General features: G+C 42.9%; 1 protein-coding gene across 34 annotated transcripts in view; it reads left to right on the top strand.

The window, feature by feature from the left end:
- KCNMA1 (potassium calcium-activated channel subfamily M alpha 1) overlaps positions 1-16,105 on the top strand; it is a 702,509-nt gene that overhangs the window by 347,059 nt on the left and 339,345 nt on the right. For 33 of the 34 annotated variants that reach the window (XM_057506035.1, XM_057506055.1, XM_057506052.1 and 30 more), the window contains exon 3: positions 10,388-10,449. In XM_057506035.1, the coding sequence (XP_057362018.1) occupies positions 10,388-10,449 (62 nt within the window). Of the gene's footprint in view, positions 1-10,387; positions 10,450-11,776; positions 11,844-11,947; positions 12,136-16,105 lie in introns of those variants that run through there. The other variant, XM_057506051.1, reaches the window with a different exon arrangement.

The raw sequence follows: 16,105 nt of genomic DNA, 5'->3' as shown, positions 1-16,105 counted from the left end.
GCCTCACCTAGAAGTTGTCAGAGTTACAAGTTCTTCAGCTCGATTTACTAAGTCAGACTCTGAGGTAGGGTTTAGCAATCCGTGTTTTAATAGGCCCTCCGGCTAATTCTGATACACAAGTGTGAGAACCATTGTGAGGGACGGGCATAAATGTCTCAAAAGTACTTCTGGTGCTGGGAACCTCATGTTGGCATCTGTCATCCTGCTTTGCACAAGACTGAAAACTAGAGTTCAAGTTCTAGAAAGCAGGGGCATTCTTCTCCAACTCTGGTATCCCATCCCAGCTTGACCCAGAGTCTCTATCGTGGGCACTTAGCAACTGTGTACAATGAATGGATGGATGGATAACCACAGAATGGTCAAAGAGTTCAGAGGAATGAGTTATTGTGCATGAAGATCATTTTAATGGAGTGGACGAGGAGGGGAGTTTGGGGGTTAGGCTGGGGCTGTCCTAAAATGCATGGCCAGATTATGACAATAAGAGCCCCTAAGCACGGAGAGGTGATGGATCTTCCTGCATATAAATTGCAAACTTGGAAAATGTGTGCAAAAGGGTAAAGGACATCTACCTCAGTTCTGATTCCTTCTTGATAAGAGTGCTATCAAATTATTGAAGCTCTTAAACATAGGAAATACAATGTCCTTGCCATGTGTTCTGGCCCCTGCCTTGCTGAGGCGCTGTGTGCTTGGTCCGCCTGTCAGAGGCGCTGAAGTATGAAGGAGCACTCTCCGGCACATACTCGCTCCTCCCCCTTTTAGATGGCCTGAAAAAGACAAGAAGTTGCATTCCATAGTCAATCCTCTTTCTCCTCTTTTGTTTCTGAGGTAAGTGTGAGGCTGGAAAGCTTGTGTTAGCTGACCATGCTCCCATTCCCCAACCGGCACGTGCCCCGTGAAAGTGCAGCTTGTGGTTTTCTGAGTGTCGGTCTCCAGGAAGCCAGAGCTGCAGTTACTCTGGGAGGCATTATTAGCTTCTGATCATCCCTGGGGAAAAGAGAGGTTCTTTAGACGCCACAGGAACTGGGGCAGTAGCTGGGGCTGTTGTTCAACCTCTAAATCAGCAGCAAGGCAGTGATTTTTGGGGCATCTGCCCCGCTCAGGACGTCCATAATCACAGGTATTGAGGTCCGTGAAGCTGCCCCTGCCTTCTGATCATCCAGGCTGTGGGAGTGGGAATTTGTCAGCACGAGGGTGCTTTCCTGTAAAGCTTTCTACTTCCTTCATGAAGGGTCGCTTATCTGTAAGAATTCAATAGTTAAAAACGAACAAACAAAATCCCATTTTCTCTGCTGTGAGAGAAAGAGAGATGTCAGAAGCGGACAGGCTAGTGCCTTCTCTTTGGAGACCCTGATTTCAACCGACTGTAAATCTTAACAAAGGGGCTTGCCAGGTTCATTCTCATCCCAGATGGCGCTGGCCAAGGCCAACCCCTTTGTTATGATCACAGTCAGTTCTATAGTGGAGAAAGCAGAGTGACACTTTCAGAACCAACTGTGTGGATGTCCACATCCGTGGTTAAGCCCAGAGTGGGGCAGGTGACTGATTCTAAAGCCTGGTCAATGCTGGTGTCAGAGTCCTATTGTTAGAGGCATGGTTGTTTATCATCTTCGGCTAACTCCCTTGATTCTGAGGAGCTTTGGGGGCACTACTTCATAGAGTACATTGACAACCCTTTTTAAAAGCAACACTTTTGGTAGCAAAATCATTACTGCTGAAGATGGACATTTTAAATTGTTTCTAGGGGTGACTTTAAAGTCTCAGTAACTCACTGAGGGACTGTGTGATCAAGTCATTACTGCAGCTTGGCCTTGAGGTTTAGACTTGGAGACCAAATGCTCTCTATTTCACTATCTTCTAGAGAAAATTGTCATGTGTTTTTAAAGTGGTTATAAGCCAAGAACACCCTCCCTCCTTCCCTCCTTCTTTTCTTTTTTTTTTTTTTTTTTTGTGGTAAGGGGCATATTCTTTTAAAACTCCCAGTCATATCTGGGACCTTAGCTATAGTTACCAAAAGACTAAATGGGTTTTGGCTTCAGTCAGAATCCCCGATCCCTAAGAAATTCATAGCCCACTTTATGTAGTAGGTGAGGATGGGAGTAGAAGGGGAAGGTGGAGACCCACGTAGGTCTCTGTGGCTAATGGGGATAGATTCTGGAAAATAAAGCAGAAATTCCATGTTACTAAAGGATAAGATCAAATATCCCAGAGAGGAAGAGTCAGTTGCCTGTAATACAAGTTTCTTGGAGGTACTCATGGCTATTGAAAGGAGAGATATTATATCACTCTGAGAAAAGCTGATTATGTTTTGAGTTCTGTAATATAAATAATATACTGCTGGGTTCTACTTGCAGGTTCTCAGAAATTACCTTCTATTTTTAAAATTGTGATAAACTACCCATAACATAAGATTTTCCATTTTAGCCATTTGTAAATGTATAATTCAGTGGCTTAAGCAGAGTCACGGTGTTGTACAACCATCACCGTTATCCATTTCCAGATATTGGTTCATTGATTCAAATAGAAACTCTATACATATTAAACTCTAACTCCCCATTCCTCTCTTCCTACACACCCTGGCACCCCCAATCTCCTTTCTGTCTCTATCAACTTGGCTACTCAACGTACCTCATATAAATGGACTCATGCAATATTTATCCTTTTGTGGCAGGCTTATTTCACTTAGCATAATGTCTTCAAGGTTCATGACCCATGTGTAGCATATGTCAGAATTTCCTCACTTTTTAAGGCTGAGTATTGCATTGTATGTATATACCACCTTTTGTTATTCATTCATCTGTCAATGGACACTTTGGTTGCTTCCACTTTTTGGCTATTGTGAATAAAGGTGCTATGAACTTGGGTATTCAAGTATCTGTTTCAGTCCCTGCTTTTAATTTCCATTTTTGCCTTTAATATGCTGTAAGAGCAGCAGGATTTGAGAGGTAGAGCAAAAATGGCCATAAATTTAGTCTTTGGTGATAGTAAGTGGCAACTGTGACCTGATAGTGCTGTAGAAGTTTCTCCTCTTATAAACCTAATTAAATTAAAAATCCAGTTGGCCAAACCTACATACACTTAAGCCAGACAATTTCTCAAAAAGCTCGTTAGCTGTGAAACTGGGAACTCCACTAGCAGATGGAACTTTTTCCCATACATTTTTCAATAATTAGACAGGAAAGGTCTTTCAAACTTTAGACCTTGAATGGAAGATTTCATCTTGCTTGTCTATGCATCAGTTCTAGTGCCATTGGTAAAAATATGAAAAAAATCCCACCTTTTAAGTTTTATGATGCAATGATGTAAGATCTCAGTGCCATTAAACCTTGACTCAGGAAGGACACAGGTTTTTGGGAAACTTTTCTGACTTAATGTGACAATTGCTTTCCACCATTTCAATCTCTTACTTCAGTTTTAATAAATTGAGGTCTTAGAGGAACACATTTAACTGTGCATTTTTTTTAAGTTGTGCAAAATGAGATGAGCATGGTCAACAAAACCGAGGATGTGAGATAGATGATGGCTTCCTGGCAGCTGGGGAGCACTGACCTGCAGAAGAGCACACAGCTTGTGCCCTGGAGTTATGTCAACAGGGCCCTCAGAAGGGAAGAGATTAGGCAGTTGATTTATAATTTGTGCCCCAGGTTCTTCTTTGGGGAAACATAAAAGAAAAACCAAGAAGAATCCAGATACTTTATATTTGCCAAATTTTCCTCTGCCGTCCACAAAAATCCCAGTGTTGTACTTAATTTGTCTGTATACCAGCAGAGGTGTGATTTATAATAAACTTGTTCTTAGTAGTTTACATTAGAAGGAGCCCTTTTATTTTCCCAGGCTTCCTTTTTATCAATCGTCGTATTGAAATTACCTCATTTGAAAATTGACAGAGGCACATTGCTGGGAATGTAGTTGGTTAACAGTTATTGATAGAGATCCAGCATTTGTGATTAACTAGTGGAATATTAGTGTGTGTGTACACTTCATACATACATGTATATTCATGTATTGCATATAGATTTATAGTTATTTTATTTTGTGCCTCACCTTCTCGTGACATGTGCTTCACTTTGTTTCCACAGATTCCCAGTCCTGATTCTAATTTTTATTCACATAACCCTCCTGATATCTGCCACCTTAGGTTAACCTGTTTTTCCTAGAGATGTAGTTTCCCTCACTTCTCTCTATGGAGGGGGCTTGTTTCTTCAGCTCCTAGGGACCACTGGGCCCTCTGGCCCTCCGTTGCCTCTTCCATCCTTCTACAAAACCATTTCTCTTGAGGTTTCCGCCATCGGACTAAATCCCGGCTTGGTCTGCTCTCCCCAGTGCCCTCGCCTGCCTCCTCCAGACTCCTCCACTATTCAGGATCGCTTCCATCCTTGGCTCTGCTCTCAACAGCAGCTGCAGCCATCACCTTCCAGGCTGTGCATGTGATTCTTCTAACAACCCCTGTGCATCTCAGATCCTTGGTCTCAGCTACGATGCTCTGCAGCCCCCCTCCAATTTAGCCAGGTGTCGTTTGGCTCCTGCCAGCGCAGGACACTGCGCCTCACCTCTGAGGTTTTAAACTCCAGAGTCTCACTCAGGGAGGGTGCATGTCTTTCCAGCTCTCCCTTGCTTTCACTACACCCAGTTTCCAAACTCATTTTCCAGTCTTCTCTCTAAATAGTCATTTATTTAACAGATATTGATAGGAATACTTTGCTATCTTCTGGGAATTTAGAGACAAGTCAAAAATGGACATGCACTCTGTCTTCACAGAACTTGCAGTCCAGAAGAGGAGAGGAATTATTCTGATTGCACAGAGAAATGTAAAATTGTTGCTGTGCTAAGTGCTACAAAGTAGAGACTAGCTCACAGGATCCTTCCTGCATGAATCCAAATGTCCATGGAGTTCCTACTTGTGATTTTATGAAAGAAACCAGCCTCTCTGACACACATTAGTGATCCATAGTATTGCCTAAATTATAATTAATCATTACATCATGCTGAACTGTAATAATTAATTATATATGCTGAATTATAATTATATACCAATGGCATGCAGTTGGCATAGAAGAGCTCTGCCTTTTCCAGCCAACAGGTTTTTTGTTCTTTCACAGGTGCAGTAACCTATCAAGGTCCTTACTGATCATCATCTGTTCCAATCCCACCATGTCACAGATTCAGAAACTTGAGTCCTGGAGAAATTAAGTTATGTGTTTGAGAGCATGCTGCTTATTTGAGAAGAGTTGAAGTTCAAATCCAGGCAGGTCTCCCTACTGGAATCCTTTGCTCTCCCTGCCACGTGTCAGTCATAGGGCCCTGGAGAGTCAGGAATTCCCCTGTTTTCTTCCGTTTTTCCATTCTCCTCTTGCCCTTTCCCTTTGGAAGTTTGCAATGGGGGTGGTGTTACCTCGTTTCTCCCTCTTTTGCAATTCCCAGAAGTGTCTATTTTTATAGGTGTAGCATTGACTAAATTCACAAAGGACTTCTGAGTAATTTAAACTTCTGGATTTCATGCTTGTTGAGGGCAAAGACCAGGCCTGACTTAACTATTTTAGTTTTCTATTTCCCTCTCTCTCCCTCTGGGCCATGTGCCTAAGAGTTCAATAAATGTTTGTTGAAGCTGTTAAATTCACCAGATGAAACATTTTAAGTTGGGTGCTGGGATGACGTTATCTCATAAACAAAAGTCCTCAGATTATTTTGCCTTGGGAGTCTCTCATGTCTATTTTTTTTTATGTAGTGAATTTTATTGTACATAAATTATACCTTAAGAAAAAAAATCAGGTGGCTTTGGGATTAAAAATAGAAAATTGTCCATTTTCTGAGGAGTTGCTGTTGCCAGTAGCTGGCTACGCCCCGGTCAAACATGCCGAATCATTAATTAGGGTCGTTTATTCTGCTATGAGCTGAGCAGAATGTGTAAAACCTGCCTGGGAGAGAATGAATTCATCCTCCTCTCTGTAATTTTTAGAGTACTCCTAGCACGATTCTCGAAGCCTGCAGGCCTCATGCATATGTCCTAATGGGCTCATTGTTAAGGCGACATTTGTAAATTAATCTCTGACTTGAGCTAAGTGGTTTCCCCTAATGGCTTTAATTCAGTGACTCCCATTCTTGGCCACACGACAGATTCACTGGAGCAGCCTGTTAAAAATAGAGATGCCCAGTTTTCTTCTCCATGTCTTTGGGAAATCTGGCTGGCTATAAAGGTGGTAAGAGTCAAGTGTCTGACTGGAATCAAGGAAGGTCTTGATTTACCCAGCAGTCCTAGGGTGGGATGAAGGCATCTAGGTGTTCAAAGGAAAGCTCGTGGTAGGATTCCAGGGGTGGCCGCCTCTGGGAGGCTCTGCTGCAAGTCCACGTCCACAGGCCCGTGCAGCTTCAACTGTCAACTGAAAGCATTTGGGCATAAATCCAACAACTTGAAACCAGGTTCTAGTTCAGGCAAACTTTCCTGATTCATCTGCCTCTGTTTTAACATCACTGGATCTGTCTTTTCCTCGGAGGGCTCCAGTGACCTCAGGGGCCACATTCTGTGCTTTGCCGCACTCTTTCCCAATTTTATGAACTTTCTGAGACATTTGGAAGATCTTTGGGGCCTTCTGGAATGTCCATCATGAAGATGGCTGTGGATATCCTCTTTCTGTCCTCCATTTATCCCCAGACACTGGGGCTGGGTATTAGGGACATTTTTTTTTTAATACACTCTGCATATGTGTGTTTGTTGTGTCTTTGTTCCTGGCATTCTTCTGTGCAAACACATGTCATGTTTGATCTTGGAGTTTTGAAAATAGATGACTCCAGAGCACCATTGTTCCAATGACATTTATCAAATTGCTTTTTGTTTTCAGGAACCTGGCACTCTGTAAATATCTCTCAGTGCTTAGTATCACCACACCACCTATGGGTGTTTTCAGTAAACCTAACAATATGGCAGTTAACACCATGCAAGTTAGCCAAGGTGATTTGGTGAGCCTGTGAAAAGTGAGAAAGGCTGCAGAGGCTTAGTGAGAGGTAGTTAGCACGGGGTGTGCCGAGAGGGGACACTCACTCTACCCCCTGCGTCGGACTGTGTTCACAAGCTCTTCTTTGCCACCGTGCTTTGTGAAGTGCGTGGTCATTGTAAGGGGTCTTCTGTGACGCAGCTGCTGGAGGGTGAGGGTGTCCCGTCTCAGATTTATGCTTTTCTTGGCCTCACCTCACCATGTCCCTTGGGCTTCAGTGCCCCTTACCCTGGACTACAGGAGCGCATGCAAGGATTCCCAAGGGCCCTCCCTCTTCCTGAAGGGATATTAGAGTAGTGATACTGTGTAGGAACAAAGGACACTTGGAGAACAAAGAGGATATTGAGATTAGAGCTCCTTTGTTCCTACTCTTCCCTAACTCCTTCATTTATGTATATTTCACCTAATCAGTAGCTTATTATATAGCAACTATACCCATACCAAATAATTGAGCACTAATTCCGTAATAGCGTAAGGTTCATTTTAAAGATTATTTTATGACTCCAAGTGGACTTCTTTCTTTTGTTTTTCCTAGGACCTTATGCATAGCAGATGTGAAATAAGTACTTAGATGATTATTTGGAGCTGCTCTATGATATAACCATTACCATTTAGGCTAAAATCTAATCATTGTGCATAGTTGGACTGGACTTTTTTCATATTTAGAGAAAGGTTCTTAGACAATGGGGGATTTGCCAGAGAGCTAGAGATGAAAGATGAGAAATGGAGAGAGGATAGAGAGAGAGAGAGACAGAGAGAGAGAAAACACTAGTGCTTTGCTAGGAGATGAATCTCTGTTGGATTCCTATTTTCATGGCCATATCCAAAGAGCTGATTCATTTTCTGCAGCACCTGGATCCAGGTTGGCAGTGTAATCAAGCCTGACATGATAAAGAGCCATTTAGCAAGTTTAAAACTCACCGTGCACCTTTGCCTCAACACTAAAGCAGATGCTCTCCCCATTGATAATTTCATGCCTGGAGGCAGGTAGTTGGAGGGTGGGGTGGGGGTGGGTGGGACAGTCTGGATACTCAGTACCTCATTGAGAGAAAGTCCTTTGGCTGAGCATGTGAACACGCAAAGCCACTCATCAGAATCTTCAGTTCCAGGGGTCTTTGGAGGTCATTTTCCTCTTGGATTTTTTCCCTCCCTTACCTTATCAGAGAGATGCTGCTATTTGAGTTTGCATCGTAGGAGGCTAGCACCAGACCTCCCCTCCTGTCACTGGAGGATTTACTTAACTAAGGGGCACGTTTTTTATTGCATCATAGAGGCCAAGTAGGGGCAGCTGGGACAAAGGAGTGTCAGCTACTTTGGCCGCCCCAAGGCTGGGAAATCATCACCACTGTATGAGAACTTAGATTTTGAGATCATTTCAGGATGATAGAGATGTCATTTGCAAGCATATCTTACCTTTCCTCCCCCTTCGCCTCCCCTCTAGGCTCCTATACCCAGCTCTGGCAGCAGCTCAGCATTCGCAGACACACGGAGCCAAATTGACAGAGATTAGTCTTGGATCATCTGTTTGTGAATGAAGAAGAGGCCACACCCCTTCTCTTTGCAGCCTCTGAGAATGAGGTCAGGGCCAGGATCTAACTGCTTACATCTCAGAAATAGCCGTACAGATCAAAATTAATCTTAAGCTATTTGTTTGGCTGCCTCATTCAGATAATAAAGGGAAAATCAGAGGCCTGTTTATGTCTTTGTTCACTGTTTTGTCTATAACTTTGCAAAAAATGAATAAATGAATGTGTGTTAGGAGAGAGGCTGAGATGAGCCTGCCAGGGGATTAGCACTGGGTGCATGGGAATTACCAACAGACTGCAGGAGTTTCCTGGGACTCAACTGGACTGTGTTTGAGGTTTTAGAACAAAATGGAAGAATAAAATTAATGGTGTATTGTTTTAACAGTTTGTTTCATAAGGAGAATTTATCAGGTGCCATGACACTGTATAATCCTTTTACAGTATCCAGTTGTTTTAATTGTCAGTCTGTTACTGTGTAGTCCACAATCCTTGCACAGTAGCTCCATGGAGTTTTGCAGTGTTTCAGATGAATACGCAGATGTCATTTTCTATCAGCCACTTTGGCAGACACACAATATAGATGTGTGTGTGTGATTCTTTCTCTCTTTCCTTTCTCTTTCTCTCTCTTTCACACACAGACACACATACAAACACAGACATACACAGCTTGATCATGCCTAGTCTGCATAAATTGGGATTCATCTCTATCCACCAGCCAATGCCAGAGGAATGCCAATGTGTAGATGCTCTGAGGAGACTGGCTCTGCTAGCTCCTCTCCGTCTGCAGTCTCTTTAGGATGTTAGCATGTCTAGAGGTATTTGTGGGCTCCTGGCATTGCGTGTGATACTGGTATTTACTGTTTGTTCTCAAGTTCAATTGTTGGCTCTTGGTTTCTCTTTTATTTTCAAACATCCTTTTTGGTGCTCTGGTCTCCTCTGTGATAAATCAAACAAATTAAGAATGTTGAGTGAGGACCGAAGTGTCAATATCAGCCTAATCTGCTACATATTCATTTGGTGGACTTTAGTGTGACAGGTACCCTTTGAAGGAGATGCCAAAACTGTCTTTTATATCAGTGGTGATTAACTTTGAGTGAAGAGCGTAAAGAACAAGGATCGTCATAAAATGGCATAATGTATTACCTAATTTGGCTTCCCTTATCCAACAGTTTTCAAAATAGTTGAGAAGTATTACACCAGTACATGTGTGTGTGCGCACACACACATGCATTTGTACAAGCAGTAAATTTGTGCTTTTCAAATTAATATTTCTTGCATCGAGGCAGAAAGTAAATTAGTGGTTGCCTATTGCTGGGGGTAGGAATGAGGATTAACTGTTAATGGGCATGAGAGATCTTATTGGGACGAAGAAAACATTTGGAAACTGCATCACGCAGATGGTTGCACAACTTGGTAAATTTACTTGAAGTCATTGATTGAATTTACAATTAAAATGGGTGAGTTTTATGGTGTGTACATTAAGCCTCAGCAAAGCTGATAAAGATTAATATTCTCTTATTTGAGTTCCTTTGGGCCTGTGAAACAGGTAATATGAAAAATTGTATCCTCTGAGATTTTTACCTGCTCTTTTCCCACTGAAGCACATTGACTTCAGCTGCAAAGAAGCTGGACTGGATAACAACTCCGGGCCATACAGTATGAAAGACTCCCCTGACCTCTGTTGGTCAGCAGCGAGGTTGCTGCCCAGGGCAACATCAGGTGCCGATGTCACGGTGTTATGTGCGGGCATCACGGGGATTAGATGTCCAAGCAGGCCCCAGAAACCCAAGATCGGCTCTGTTTCCAAGATGCTGCCTATGTCAAAAAACCTGGTGTTCAGCTCTTAAGTGATGATGTTTTTCTCTTCTTTTGCAGGTTGTCCTAGTCTTTGCTCTCAGCATTGGTGCGCTTGTGATATACTTCATAGATTCGTCGAAGTGAGTATGCAAAACATGGTCTTGCCCTCTTTTCTAAAACAATCATGAGTTTTTACACTGATCATTCCATTCACTTTAACACTACCCTTTGCAAGAGCGTCCTGAGTGCAGAAGACTCTTGGAGGAAGGCAGGGTGATTCTGTGCTGATTTCTGAACAGAAAAGCAAACTCTCACATGGAGGGTTACTGTGATTCTGCTGGCGTATGACAGAGGCAGCATAGATGAGGTCAAGTCTTCTCACTGGGTTTTACTTATTTTTAAATAGTTGTTTGCTGATGGAGTATTGGCCCTGAAGATGTCAACAGGCTAATGGGGGCTGTAACCTCTGGGAGGGTTGCAGTGTCCAACCAATATAGGTCAGAGCCATTCTTGCCATGGATGTAGGGTGGTCGTGGAGTCGTTTTCTCATTAGAGTTTCCAGTGCTTTAATCTTTTTGGAGGTCAGATTAGAAAGCATGAAACTTTTTGCACCTGCCAACTGAATGTTCCTCTGAAGCATCGCTCACTGGTGCTTCTCCACTTGTGAAGGTAAGGAGGTGGAATGGAGGAGTTCATGATGACTCCCAGAGGGGGAGGCCCATGGCCACCTGAGAATTCCTAGAGTGCACACTTATGCGGATCCCTGGGGTGCCAGTGATGTGAACTGGTGCTCTAGGGTGGGCCTGGAAGGGGGTCTGTTGACAGACGGGAAAGGCTATGTAGGAAGCTGAAGAGTCACTGAGCAGAGCTGCTAGATGGAGGCCAGTTCTGCTCTGGTTCCTGCAAGTGTCACCTCTGGGTACATCATTGTTCCAACTATTCTATTACAAGCTTGAAGCTGACTGTAACTGGGAATTTGGAGCTGAGCTGGACTGACTTGGCTTTCTGTGGTGATATGAACTTGACAACTGGACAGCAGCATTGAGCTCTTTTCATGAATTGTCCACTGTGAGAGTGTACTGAACTCTTTGAACTCTATCCCTGGTATGGCTGCATGCTAGAGTTTGAGCCTAGGAAACTGCTTGGTGTCCCTGTTGGTGTAGGCCCTGGTGTGCCTGAATTCTGAGCTTAGCACTCTTCTTCTGTGCTTAGGATGGTGGTAATTTCATGCACACCTAAGCTCTGAATTTCTCAGAGGTATCTGGTCACCAGCCAAAAGATTTTGTGCATTTGGGAGCCAAGGCCAAAATGTCATGTCAGGGGAAACAAATAAAACATCTCCTCTAATCACATCTCTCTGGGGATTAGCAAAGTGTGAGAAAATCAGAGGCTGCCCTCATCCACCTCATGTGGAGGGTTCTTTAAAAGTCTTCCAAGACATCAGATTCCACATGTGCTCTCTGTCAGCTCTTCCTCACCAAGAAAGAGAAAACCTTGTTAAGTTTGGAAAACTCTAATTGGTATATCACTGAAGGTAAGCCCCTTTTTAATGTCTACTCTTAATAATTCTGGACCATATTTGAGTTGAAGCAAAGATCTTCTAGAGCCTCCAGTCTTACTTCTGCATTCTTTCCCCAGGAGTGAGGAACGTTCTCCCATGTCATGGGTGTGTGCCCTGCCCACCTCCGCGCTGGAGCTTGGGAAGTGGGTTCAGGCATGTAGTCTGTGTGCCCCAGACAGAGAAAACCCTTAGGAGGCGGTGAGTGTGGTGATCGGTTAGAAGGACGGCAGCCTTGGCACCTTCTTTCCCTTTCTCACCCTTTTTGCTCCTCTGTATTTCTCAGAAATAAAATGCTCTTGTTAGATGGATTTGAATTGTGTCCTTTTTTACAGAGTCTACTAAGAGGCGGTCTCTTGCTCTGTAGATCCCGGTGTTTAGGCTCCACCCCCAGTGGCCTCTGGATTTAGCTATGGTTCTGCTAAGCCTCAGGAAAGCCGGCGTGGGAGTCCTCTCTGGTTCTGGTTTCCTTTATGGATTTGTAGAGAGTCTTTTCCAAGGATGAACCTTCAGTCCTGTTCTCAGATTTTCTCAGCAAAAATGCCAAAAATCTTAGAACAGAGATTGTCCTCAGGATGGTCCTAACCTCAGTCTTTCTTCTCTGTCACCAAACTGTGGTCGGGCACAGTGAGACTTTGCTTATAAGAAGACCTTATGTTTATTTATGTAATTCTTTCCACTTTGATTTGCGTCACTGCAGGTGGTTCTCAAGCTGTGTCCCAGATGGTTCTGTTTTGTGAGGACCAGTGAGTGTCTTGTGGGTGACAGTCAGTATATGCAATATGAAGTAGTCTACCGTCTTCTGCTGAAAGCCAGCAGGCATGCTCCCATTAAGTAAGGGGAAGAATTCAAGTAGAATCTATAATCTTTATGATAAGGCTCCCAAGGCTAAAAAAAAAAAAAACATTAGACAAACTGTAACCAAGTATAGTAAATAAGATAAAATGAAATTCTGTCCACACATAACATGCAAATGGAAAGTGGGTAAGGAAGCAGATTGTAAATTTTTTTAATCCATCTTTTTCTTTCAAAACTGTCACTGATTTTACACACGGGTGGTTTGGCTGGCCATTTGGGCATCTTGGAAAGAGAGCTTTAGACTTTTCTTGAAGTTACAATAACCCAGTTACAATTACATTAAACTGTGTTGAAATTACACATCATCATCCCAGTGGTAGACTCCAGAAACACCCAAGCAGAGGGAGACATTCCAGCAAGTCTTTGGATAGACACAAATGTCAATTCCTTCACAGACACAGAGGCGCATTAAGCCTTCCACACACTGTCATCCCATTGCCCAAAAGATACTAAATTAGCCACATGAGGCAGATCTTGTTCAAAAGAACTCCATTTCTATTCCATTCTTCTTATCACCACATAGCTGGTAAGTCACAGAGCCAGGATTTGAATCCAGCAGGTCTAAAAGTGCCCAATTTAAGGCACATGCCACTCCAGCTCCTAGTTCTGTTGCCTTTTGATGCCTATGCTGCCCCTTTTCTCCCCTGCACTCTGATATTCTGAGAAGCAAAGCTTTTAAATATATTGTTCGACCAACTCAAAAGTGCCCTAGACACACTGTGGGTGATAATGTCACCGCTGCTGGCCCATCCCTGTCTATTTCCCTCCCTTTGGCATAGGAACAGTAATTCTTTAATAGACACACAAAAAAAAGACCCAATGATGTCAGTGTGAGGGTTGGATTCATGGATTGTGTATTGCAGCCATTCCTGCTGGTTCTGGAATTTCAAGAGAAAATTGGAAGGGAGAGAGGCTTAGGTCCCTGGGGTTTTTGCATTTTTTCCAGGGGCATTTTTGGACAGGATGACTTGCCTGTGTGGAGATATTTATTGCTTTGATTCATGTTTAAACTTTATGCTACAGTTATGTGGATTATGAATATTTAATGATGCATATGCTGAAAATGAAGGTCAAGTCCTGCTTACTGGTGACTGCCTTGCAGACTCATGTCTCTGAAAGGCAAGCTGCCTGCTGTTAGCAGAGTAAAGCTGAAAGGTTATGCATTGTTAAAATTTTCCTTAATGACTTTATCTGCTCCAAAATTGCTGGTACACTGAGGGGGTGCCTGCTTGCTGATTTTATCAGTCTTTGCTTGTGGCTTCTGGTATCAGCAGTGCTGTTTGGGGTATATGGACATTAGGAAGGGGAGGGAATAGTTGCACACATTTTGGAGAGCATCTAAACCAAGGACAGGATTCTAGAGCATCAGTGATGTTAGAATGAGAAAATAGCCTTCCCCCAGTCTTTAAAATTTTATCTTTTCACCCATTCATTCATTTATATTCTTCATTCATATGAGATATTGTCAGTGTGATAATGCTATTTCCCACATGTAAAATTGCTTATGGTTAGGTGTGGTTAAGGAAAACTGTCTTCAAGATTGCAATAGACATTGACCAGAGTGTTTCCATAGCCTCTGATAATAAAACTGGCACCATTGACATAAATGGGGATGCCCAAGAGCTTTAGCAGAACTGACCAGTTACCAAACTGTTTTACCCACCTGAGTCTTCACACGGCTGGGTCTCAAGTCCCTCAGCCTAAATAATCTCAAAAGGGCAGAAGGGGAAGGTAGGTGGAGGGAACTAACACTTACTGATTAGGGGCTGTGTGTGAGGTACAGTACTAAGCAATTTAAAATACAGAACATGTGCCATCTCATTGAATTCTCCTAACAATTTGGTAGGTATATCTTACTGCCTTTCCTAGTTTACAGATAAGGAGGCTGAAGCTGCAAGGTTCGCCCCACGCCATGTAGCTAATAAGTCACAGAACCAGGATTTGAATCCAGCAGGTCTAAAGGCATCTTTCTTCCAAGTGTCAAGAAGTGAAATTCCATTACCTGAAGAAAACAAAATCACTAATTTGAAAAGATATAAGTACTCCTATGTTTATTTCAGCATTATTTACAATAGCTAAAATATGGAAGCAACCTAAGTGTCCACCTATAGATGAATGGATAAAGACAAAGTGGTACATATATACAGCAGAATATTACTCAGCCATTAAAAAGAATGAAGTCTTGCCATTTGCAGCAACATGGGTGGACCTAGAGGGTATTATGTTAAGTGAGATAAATCAGAGAAAGACAAATATCACATAGTTTCACTTATGTGAGGAATCTGAAAAACCAAATGAACAAACAGACTGGCGGTAGCCGTAGAGGAAGGTGTGGGGGGATGGGCGAAATAGGTGAGGGAGAGAGAAAATTACTGAGAATGTTTGATATCTTGATCTAGATGATGGTTGCATGATGTATACACATGTCAATTTCTTGACCTGTACATTAAAATTTGTGCATTATACTGTAATATACCCCAATTAAAAAATTAAAAAATTAAAAAAAAAATGAAGTGAAATTCAAGAGCGTTTAAGTGACCCAGTGGGTCGAGTGAAATGTAGGAACGAGAGGTCGCCTACCTCACCCTGCCAATGCATCTGTTTTGTTTTCTCATTTGTTCTCCATCTCCCCATTTTTCACCTTTGGGGCCAAGTCTTCAAGTCAGCAGTCAGGGTCCTGTCACCGCTGTCTCCATAGGGCCTGGGAGATGTGTACAGGGGATGGTGCTATGTAATGCCCATTTGATCCTTGATTCATTTCTTCCTAGGTTATGGTTTAATAAGGCTCTCTTCCCTTTAATTTTAGTGGAGTGGCAGGATTTTGTGATGGAACAGGGTCAAGTCAGCAAAGAACACAGAAAGGTGATTGTCTCTCAAGGGTCCCTTCTATTTCAGGTCTCTCCATAGAAAGACCCTTTGCCTCCCCGTCCTTACCTAGTGCTCTGTGCCTGTGAGTTGGCACACGCAAGTAGATAACAAGAGGTCTGCTCCCCAGCAGATAGTTTCTCTCTTTAGAGAGTTGCAGAGTTTAGTCAATTTATTATGGTTTTACTTTGTGTTGTGTAATCTTTATATGCCTAGAAAAAGGATTATCAAACCAATGGACTTTAGGTGAGTTTGGTCCAAAAGAGGTTTCTATGGAGGACTTTGAAACAATGGAAAGTATCTGGCCTCCTCCTCCAGTCTTGTTCCTACCGACTGTGCACTTAGGTGTTGATCCAGTGCCCCTGTGTGTCCAGCCTGGAAGCAGACACCTGGCAGAGCTGAGAGGGCAGCACAGATCACCTTCTCTGTAAACTGTAAAGTACTGTGGGTGCTATTCCACTGTCGCCATTGGCATGGCCCCTCCCACTGCAGCAAGAACAGCTGGATTGCCTGTG

The sequence above is a fragment of the Manis pentadactyla genome, chromosome 8, assembly GCF_030020395.1.
Source record: "Manis pentadactyla isolate mManPen7 chromosome 8, mManPen7.hap1, whole genome shotgun sequence".
Lineage (NCBI taxonomy): Eukaryota > Metazoa > Chordata > Mammalia > Pholidota > Manidae > Manis > Manis pentadactyla.
Note: the sequence above shows the minus strand (reverse complement) of the source record. Positions and strands in the feature narration are given on the sequence as shown.